A 10,756-nucleotide genomic window follows, 5' to 3' on the forward strand; every position below is an offset into this window, starting at 1 on the left:
AATTCTCTATTCCATTTAATTTCGTGCAATTCGTTTAATCGCTATCGATGTGCATCAACCGGACATCGTCCATAAGAAAATTATAGGTCTCGGGGGACGCTGCTCTTGTGCATGAAACAGCGAAAATTAACGACACCCTTAATATTTTACGCACGGTATTCCTTATACCCCGTCAACGTAAGATCTCAGCGTTCAAAGAGGAAACTTTCCCTGCCGGAAGAAATCCTCGTGCTAACAGTAAGGCAACAGTTCCGTCATCGATTCCGAACATAGCACACCCGCGAAACTCTCGTTTGCAAGCTCTGTAACTTGCAGAAATTTCGAGTAAATTGTATGCCCAATAATTAGAATTAAACTGCTACTATCGTTCTCGAACAGTGTCTCAATATCGAGAGAATGGCTATCACAAGTAAGACTGATCACGTTTTGATAAATTTTTGTTAAATCCCCCTTGAAGTCTTAAAGAAAGTCGAGGACGGAAAATAGGTGAAAAAATGATTTAAAAGGGGCCCGGCGGTAAACAAAAAAATTAACGCGTTGTATTTATTGAACGTTTAGTGCGTGAGAAGGGCGTGGCGCGCGAAAGCAGCGCGTTCGACGTTCCTTATTACAAAATGCTTGCAAAGTATTTGATCATTATGGGTCAACATCCATCCCAAACAAAGACGATGAATAGATTTTTCGTGTATTCGGTATTTGTAAGTAGTATCAGCATTCTGATTCCCACGGTAAGTAGAACACGTAAACCCGACAATGCACAGTAACAGCGTTCAATGTAAACTATTTAAAACATCGCGAAACTAACGAGCTCTGATCGAAATTAATAACCAATGAATATTATTGCACTATCGGTACGTGTGATTCCGGTAGTTCCATCAAGTGTACAAGTCGATATGCGAGAAGGATTTGGACGGAGTGATGGAGTGTCAACCGCATTTAGTTACGTGTGTTAGCAGTGTTCTGAAATTATTGAGCCTGGATCTCAATAAATCAACCGTACGTACGCTTCCTGATCTATTAGAGCTCGTCGAGTGTACAGAGTCACAGAAATCTAAAATATTCCAGGTGAGGAAGATATTTACGTCCGTGAAAGAGGAATGGGAGCTATTGGAATATGACGAGGAAGTGGATTGCATGCACGAAATAACCGGAACTGGAAGCAAAATTGCGCAACTGTACAGAAGTGAGTACTTTGTCGTAATTTTTACTGATTGTCGATTCAGAGATGTTCATTAACAATTATTTTCAGAGACATTGTTGTCTAGTTTGATAGTATTCGTCGTACTCCCAATGTTCAACCCCCTGTTGGACGTAATTGCACCACTGAACGAAACGCGATCGCGAAACCAAATGTTCAAAGTTTACTTCACCCCGAACGACGACCAACACTTTTATCCTATATATTTTCATGGAAGTATATGCGGTATTATATGCGTATTAATTATAATTTCCATCGATTCCGTGTACATGGTCATAGCTCATCACTCTTCAGCGCTGTTCACTATCTGCGAGTAAATATAACTATATAATACCAAACACTGCACAATATAGCAATTTTGTTTGTAATCACGAATCATAATGGCGTCGCACGTTTTGAAATTATTTCGCAAATAATAACGTAATTGCAATTTATTTTTTTACTCGCCATTATCTATATTTATTTACGTAATAAACGCAGGTGTAAGATTAAGAGATCGAGCGCTGTTCACTATCTGCGAGTAAATATAACTATATAATACCAAACACTGCACAATATAGCAATTTTGTTTGTAATCACGAATCATAATGGCGTCGCACGTTTTGAAATTATTTCGCAAATAATAACGTAATTGCAATTTATTTTTTTACTCGCCATTATCTATATTTATTTACGTAATAAACGCAGATGTAAGATTAAGAGATCGAGCGCTGTTCACTATCTGCGAGTAAATATAACTATATAATACCAAACACTGCACAATATAGCAATTTTGTTTGAAATCACGAATCATAATGGCGTCGCACGTTTTGAAATTATTTCGCAAATAATAACGTAATTGCAATTTATTTTTTTACTCGCCATTATCTATATTTATTTACGTAATAAACGCAGGTGTAAGATTAAGAGATGGAGCGCTGTTCACTATCTGCGAGTAAATATAACTGTATGATACCAAACACTGCACAATATAGCAATTTTGTTTGAAATCACGAATCATAATGGCGTCGCACGTTTTGAAATTATTTCGCAAATAATAACGTAATTGCAATTTATTTTTTTACTCGCCATTATCTATATTTATTTACGTAATAAACGCAGATGTAAGATTAAGAGATGGAGCGCTGTTCACTATCTGCGAGTAAATATAACTGTATGATACGAAACACTGCACAATATAGCAATTTTGTTTGAAATCACGAATCATAATGGCGTCGCACGTTTTGAAATTATTTCGCAAATAATAACGTAATTGCAATTTATTTTTTTACTCGCCATTATCTATATTTATTTACGTAATAAACGCAGATGTAAGATTAAGAGATCGAGCGCTGTTCACTATCTGCGAGTAAATATAACTATATAATACCAAACACTGCACAATATAGCAATTTTGTTTGCAATCACGAATCATAATGGCGTCGCACGTTTTGAAATTATTTCGCAAATAATAACGTAACTGCAATTTATTTTTTTACTCGCCATTATCTATATTTATTTACGTAATAAACGCAGATGTAAGATTAAGAGATGGAGCGCTGTTCACTATCTGCGAGTAAATATAACTGTACGATACGAAACACTGCACAATATAGCAATTTTGTTTGAAATCACGAATCATAATGGCGTCGCACGTTTTGAAATTATTTCGCAAATAATAACGTAATTGCAATTTATTTTTTTACTCGCCATTATCTATATTTATTTACGTAATAAACGCAGGTGTAAGATTAAGAGATCGAGCGCTGTTCACTATCTGCGAGTAAATATAACTATATAATACGAAACACTGCACAATATAGCAATTTTGTTTGAAATCACGAATCATAATGGCGTCGCACGTTTTGAAATTATTTCGCAAATAATAACGTAATTGCAATTTATTTTTTTACTCGCCATTATCTATATTTATTTACGTAATAAACGCAGATGTAAGATCAAGAGATCGAGCGAAATTATTAACGCAACTATGAATGGAATGAGCGCGCAGGAGCTGAGATATCAAAAAACCACTAAATGTGTGAAAGCACACAATAACGCTCTCCGGTTTGTAGCAAATGATACTTAAAAACTAGAGAAATAATTGCACGATTTATGTGATTACAACTGATCCGCCATGTTGTTCTGTTTCAAGATTTTTCGATCTCCTGGACCAATTAACCCGAAAGAACTTTTTACTTCAGGTTGGACTCAACATGATTGGTATCAGTGTCACGGCTTTTCAAGTAAGGACACGCATTAATATCGTTCTCAGTCGCTATTAAATGGACCTTTAATTTTATTTATCAGACCGTAATGCATATCAACGAACCCGACGAAGCTGTCAGATATGCTCTTTTCTTCATTGCTCAAAACTTTCATTTGTTCTACATCAGTTTACCCGGGCAATTGATTTGCGACAGTAGTTTAAACATTGCATACAGCATGTATGTACACCAATGCACCGAGAACGAGAATATTTAAAAAACACGACGAAGAAACTATAAATATGCATTTTTCGACAGGTACGACTTCGAATGGTATGAAGCACCGGTGAGAGTGCAAAAAGTATTATTCATGATGCAAATGAGGGCCAGCAAACCGAGTCAATTGACCGCTGGTGGACTGTACGACATGAACATACAGAATTTTGGAACGGTACGTAATAACTCTGTCTACTTAAATATTATTAATAATTTAATTTCGATTTTATTTTAAGACTTTTAAAACGTGCATATCGTACTTCACGATGTTGCTGTCGATGAAGGAATAATACTTCGTTGGACAAGAATACCGTATCGACTGTTCGATATTCGCAAACTGTCGGCGATTTTAATGATTCACTGTGACAAATATGTATACGTGTAATAATTGGACACATATAAAATACGATTGGTCGTCAGAACGCTATTATTTATGGAACCTCTCGGACGTCTACGCAATACAGAACAGGAACAGTCTCGTAAAAGTAAAAGTATTTTCGATGTGTTTCGATGGAAAAATCGTTCGAGTTTCGATCGTGCAAAATGAAACGAAGCTAACAGCAACGCATAAATATTCGTCGGGGCCTTTGTCGAGAAAGAGCGGCTCGTAAAGCGCGATTTTCCATCGCGATTCGCGACGACGATGAAAATTGTCGACCGTCCCTAATCGGTGGATGATTAAAGACGGCCGTGTTTGTCGTTTTGCCGGCGTGTCCGGCCCGTTTACTGCCAATAAAACGGAAAACGAACGAACGAAACGATCGCGGGGTGGCTTTACAGCGGCGACGCCATCGAGTTCCACTCTGTTGTTGGGAAAACATTCTGTTTTTTAGAGGATCGAGTGCAATAAACCAATGTCCTCGTTTCGGTAAGGGGAACGCTTATTTTAAGACTTTTGGTAAAAGTAAAAACTATTCTTCTCGTTAATGTATTAGAATTCCCGCTCCATCGATAAATCTTAAATCTCGTGCGACTCTCGATCGCTGATGTATCGATGGACACGTTTTCGCGCGTGTGAGTACACGACAAGCGGGACACACACGAGGTAAATTGCCATTGGTAGTCCATAAAGGCTGCCAGTGTGCCACCCCGATCGTAATTCGTCCCGCGACAGACGAGATCGGCTAACAAACACGATCGACAGTGATTACCAGGCGGCAAACGAAGTGCTACCGGTTGCAACGTCCGTGCACCTGTAATCAACGCACACGATGCTTGGTAAATGTCTCGACGAGATTCCGTAGCCGATACTCAGCAACAGAAATTAACAAAATTCTTACGCTAGTCGCTGAAACCACCTCGAATCTAACTTTTTAACAGCAACTCAAACTTAAATTCTCTTCGACTTGGTGCTCTTCTTGCTTCTAGCGCTTTTCTTGCTGCTCCTGACGCTCACCGGTTTCGTGGTACCGATATAAGACTTCCTGGCTTCGTACACATCTTCCAACAAGGCTCTTCTCTCCCAAAACGAGTCCTTGTGCTTGCTGAAAAGCTCTCGATACCTTTCTACACGACTTTGCAACAGGCCATCCATCTCTTCGAGAACGTGGCTGTAGTCTTCTTTGGCGTACACGATGTTCATCTTGCGAATGTTGCTCAGCACCTCTTCGTCGTGCGGAGTCTTCACCCAGGGAGTGTCCTCCTCTTCCTCCTTGATTTTATAGTCCGAGAGATTCAAAGTGGGAAGTCGATGCAAATGAAACGGTCTCTCCGTTCTTGCCTCCATCTTGGACGCTAGGATCTCCAGGCAACAGTCGATTGTTTTACTGTCTCGCTTCGTGGAGGACCTACCTACGTGGATGGAGGATTTCCTTATCACGTTGACCGTCGAAGACTCCTGTTTGATCTCGTGTTCAGCTATAAAGGCTTCTCTGAGCTCCCTGCCGCGCTGCAGACTATCAGGATTCTCCCTCGACCAGGCCTCCTTCATCTCAACTATTTGCTTCTCTTTCGTTCTGTCTTGCAACACCTGTTCAGAGGAATAATCGATTTAAAACAGAGCTGATGGAAGAGAATAAGAAAATGGTACCTCTATATCGCTCCCAAAATCAGCGACTACTTGCAGAACCCAATAAGGAGACTCGGGTAGTTGCCCGCCATCGTTAGCCTGCCTCGAACCTTTCCTCGTCCTCGTTGCTTCGGTTTTCGACGATCTGCCTGCAATCGAAACTGTCGACGACTTCGTTTTAAGGAGAGAAACCGTGACCTTCGCCTTAACCTCCATCACAGCTGCCCATTCTGGCTTCGTTAGCGGCCAGCTATCGTTCAGAACGAAAGCCTCCGCGTGATAAGTTCGATGGCCCATGGACTCTTGGCTAACTTTACTTTCATCCTCTTCGATATTCTCGCTTCCATCTTCGTACGAAAGCCTGTCGTTGTTAGCACTGCCTTTGATCTTCTCTGCTTTAAACTGCATCTGACTAAGCTCTGGTTGCAACCCCAAATGAATAACCGGCAGAATGACCACAGACGTTCCCTTTATCTGGGACAACACGTTCCCCTCTTCGTCTGTCACTCTAAAGACGATCTTAGCTTTCTCGTAGGATGTTCTTAGTCTGAACGACAATACGCTGGGTTTCGCTACCCGCACGATCCACCTCGAAACGCGTTTGTCCGCGTTTGGTACATAAATATCGGACAACTCTTCGGTTACCAAAAGAGGAAGATGCGTCATCTCGTCGTTCAACGAATAAAACACCGGCTGTCCTTTCATAGTGATCACGTTCATCGTCCATGGCAACTCCTTGAACGCCTCGACCCCGCTCCAACCATACCCTATGATCGTGTACCCTAATGGCGTATACTGATAACGAGTTGGAACGACGTTGTTTACCGTTCTCAGCATCTCTCCACCAGTCTCGTTGTTAAAAACGCGTACGCTGAACCTAGGCAGACCGACGAACAGGTCGACGCCCGCGAATACGGTCTTCATGGTTGGAGAATTCACCGTGAATCTCACGATGGGCAACCATTGATTTGGCTTGACGTTCGCCAACGTTCCAGTTAGTTCTTGCAATTGTAGAGTGTATTCAAAGTCTCTGGAGCACGGGTATATGTCCTGAAGCCTGTCGAAGTGTCTCAGTATGTTCCTCAGCAGTTGGTTGGCTATGGACTCGCGTTTGTTGTAGTTGAACAGCTCAGTCGCCCTCGCTAGATTCTCCAGAACCCTTTGGTGTTGCTGGTGGCCGGGATCGTGGATCTGTTTGTACTTTCTGATCAGTAGAGTCTTGAAGAACGACTGAATAACGACCGCCGCGCTATTCTCATCCAGAACGCCGCGATCTAACGAGTATTTAGGCACGTTTGATTTGCGCATGTTCCTCAACATCGTCGATATCGGATTGAGACATTGCAGACCGATCGCAGGGTTCAAGAAGAATACCCTCAACGACCACAGAACGTCTGGGACCTGGTCCACAGGTAGGATCTTCCTGATCAGTTGCACTTGCTCGTCGATGAAGCAGTCGTGTATGTGATTGTAGAAGACTTTGTTCTTGTTTTTTAGGTTCTGGACAGGTGGCATGTAGCAGTTGTAGTAAATCGTTAGAGCTTCCAAGTACCTTTCTGTACCAAAGGACTGATAGGCGCTGCTCACGGAGTTGCTTATATGCTTAGCTAGCTGATCAATTGTCTCTGACTCGGTGGACATCAATTGGTACATCCTCTTCCGGTCTCCTAAGCGGAAGACCGTGTCTGAAGAGATCGTCACGAAACAACTGGACTCCGATCGACAATACACTCGCAGCAGGTGTCTTCCCGATTTCAATTCCATCACCGTTGACTTCGTTCCAGCGGTCAGGATGTAGACCAAACTGTTGGACCGTTTCGGTCTGTAAAACCAACTGTGCTTCTCTACGATTAGATAATCCCAATTAGCAACTGGTGGAGTCTCGCTGTCGCCTTCACCCAGCGTGGGAACAGTTGCTGGATTATCGACAGAGACCTGGAACGTGGAGAAGCTTATCAAGAAGAACTTCTCTTCCAAGGAGTCGGTGAATATGTACAGAGGCTCGTTTCTGGTCTCAGACATCTTCTGAGGCCAACAGTGGGCGTCGATGAACTCGGGTTCTCTGGTCGGCGAGCTTCTTTTGCTGCCTTTTTTCGCCTCCGATTGATGATCGAGCAACCGTCTGCCGATCAAGCGATCAGAGATCTTCGCGGTGTATTGGAAGTAGTCTAATTTGTAGAAGAAGTGGACGTCCTTCACGTAGGGTTCCATTTTGTTAAAATCTACCCAGAAACTGGTGTCCACTGGAGGATCGTCTGGCGTCTTCTTTTGGGATCCTTTTGAGGTAGTTTTTGTGGACTCTTTTGATCTGTCGCGATGTTTCTTCTTTTTATTATCGATATCTTCGTTCTGTGATGGTTCTTCCGGTGTTGCGTCACTGAATCTGTTCACTATACTTCTCTCGAAGCTTTTCAGGGGACTGACAATCTTTAAAGAACGAATTGGCACGAAGTAATCTACTGGGTCGATTATACCCTCGTCGATGGCCCATTTTAGCCAGCGATAGATCTTCCATCTCGCCAGGGGAGGCTTCACCTAGACCATATATGATATGTTGAATACTTCTATACGTGAAAGTCTACATGGAATCTATTGAGAGTGCTATGTCGTTCGACGTACATCTTTGGAATCCAAAGGAATGTCGCGAGACTGTGCAACGTAAATAAAATGGTTCCAACAGGGGGACAAACCGGGCACAGTTTCCGAAGATAATGTTTTCATGTCGTCCAAACCGAGAAATAGAGTGACTGGTTGAGGTTTGCTCAACACTGTTGGCTTTTGGACGATGTTCTTAGATTTTTTTGTTCGACCACTCTCCTTGGACGTTTTTGATCGTTCGGTGCTCTTTGTCTTCTTTGATCGTTCAGTGTTCTTGGATTTCTTCGTCCGTACTGTGTCCTTAGATGGTTTTCCATCGCTGCTTATCTTGGACCTCGAAGCATCTGTTCGTAATGCGTCAGAATTATGGACGAATTTTAAAAACGAGCGACACAGGACTCTTACGTTCCGTAGCTTCGGTTTCCCATTCGAAGTGGTCCGCGTATTTCCTTAAGAAGTCCCATTTGTCTTTGGGAGACAGATAGTCGATCTCTAATTGCAGACACACCCATCCTATAATCGAAATACAAAGATACTGATTCTTAAATAAGAACTATAGAAGTTAAATTCTTCTTTAAATCTCTGAACCCCTTGATGGTGTTTATAATTCTTTTTTTAAGTTCGTATTTGCTTGATACAGTTTCGTTTAGCTCACTTTACCAGTTAGACAAGTGACAGGATGAAAATCCACGATTTCACGTTGTTGCGTCCACGTTAAAGAACAGAGTTTCAACAGAGCCTTTGAGAGAATCATAGGCCACAATTCATAATCGTTTGCAGTGCGGGGTAACACTGGTAACCCTTCAAGGTTCACTGGTATCATGTCATCCACTATGATACGACGCCATGATCCCAGAAAGTATAGTCGCACGATGTACTTCCCTTGGATAGAATATATTTATTACACATTTTAAACTTAAATTAAATCCGTGATAATTAATTTCTTCGTGCCCCGTACGAATATGCACCTCTTGGAAAAATTTTAATGAGTCAATTTCTTGACTGAGACTTCGTTAAAAAAGTTATTAAAAAATTAAATTAAAAAATTTCGAATCATTCCGAAAAAAATATTTTTAGTTGCAGGGGTCAATTACAATCATTTATGGTGAATACACGTACCCCCGAAATCCTACCCACTTTCTAGAAAAAAATTCGAGAGGGTGTGAAATATTTCGATGGAAAGAAGAAATTTCAAATCATTTTGGAAAAATTATTTTCGGTCGCGGGGGTCAATTACAATCATTTTTGGTCATTACAATTATCCCCGAAATCCTACGCACTTTCGGGAAAAAAATTCCCATGGACCCAAGGTGACCGTAGTTCGACACTTGAGAATCTCTCATTAAAATTGTTCCCAGGGGTGGCCTATTCGACGAATAAAAAAAATTTCAAATCGTTCTGAAAAAAATATTTTCGGTTGCGGGGATCAATTACAATCATTTTCGGTCATTACAATTACCCCCGAAATCCTACCCACTTTCGAGAACAAAATTCGAGTAGGTGCTGAAATTTTTCGACGAAAAAAAAAATTTCAAATCGTTCTGAAAAAAATATTTTTAGTTTCAGGGGTAAATTACAATCATTTTTGGTGAATAGACATACCCTCGAAATCCTACCCACTTTCTAGAAAAAAATTAATAACTTCTTAAGGAAGTCTCCATCAACAAATTGGTATTCGTGATTTTTGTCTTATTTTGGCCTGCAGAATCCCCCATTAAAATTTTTCTCAGAGGTGGATGTACAAGGGATTAGAAAATGATTGAATACACCATTTGGATTTAGGCTGGGTCGATGTTGGGCTCCTTTGCCAGCTTTGTTATTCGAATATACATTCATCCAGCCTTGCCAAGATTGGTACCGTCCGTTCCAAACGAAATTGCCATTCTCGCCACTTATTTCTAATCCATCCCGACCGCAGTGCTGCAGGTTTATCAGCGTAGAGATAAACCATCGCACAAACTGAAAAATCATTCCCCATTGAATCGTTCCAATAGCGCACAGACCATTTTTTTAATCGACTTATAAAATGCCTACATGCAAATAATATACACATAGGTTTCAAAGATCAAGGAAGAATTTATGGATTCTAATCATACAATCCTTAAAAGTACTTCATCTTTGAAAGAGTTACAATGTTTAATAAAATTTTGCATTGGAAGGATAGTAAAAAAATATATGTTGACTAATAGCGAAAAACATTAACGTACCTCACTGTTTAATATATGTTTGTTGTTTGCGATTAAATCAGGATACTCTGAACTATCGACGAACACTTTTAGCGATTCCTAAATACATTTTCAATTTATTTCTTTAAAACTAAAATAATAAATCGGAAACTAATTCAAAAAGTAAACCTACAGTTAGATTCTTTAAATTCTTTGCTCTTATCCATGCATAGGGTTTCAAAGATGGCGGTAAGTGAACCAGCTGCGTGTCCAGATACAAACCATCCGACCCATCTACGATTAATATAATAAGTAAAGTGTCGAA

General features: G+C 40.7%; 1 protein-coding gene across 1 annotated transcript; it reads right to left on the reverse strand.

Moving 5' to 3' along the window:
- Positions 1-4,990: 4,990 nt before the first annotated feature.
- Positions 4,991-9,089, reverse strand: LOC122399656 (androglobin-like). The gene is made up of 5 exons (XM_043400494.1): positions 8,927-9,089; positions 8,672-8,779; positions 8,288-8,610; positions 5,690-8,203; positions 4,991-5,629 (listed from the first exon to the last, which is right to left on the reverse strand). Exons 1-5 carry the CDS (start codon positions 9,087-9,089, stop codon positions 4,991-4,993), a joined length of 3,747 nt encoding a protein of 1,248 aa, XP_043256429.1.
- Between the last annotated feature and the right edge of the window lie 1,667 nt (positions 9,090-10,756).

The sequence above is a fragment of the Colletes gigas genome, unplaced genomic scaffold (genome assembly GCF_013123115.1).
Source record: "Colletes gigas isolate AHSC1104 unplaced genomic scaffold, ASM1312311v1 Colletes_gigas_Sc00014, whole genome shotgun sequence".
In the NCBI taxonomy this organism is placed as follows: domain Eukaryota; kingdom Metazoa; phylum Arthropoda; class Insecta; order Hymenoptera; family Colletidae; genus Colletes; species Colletes gigas.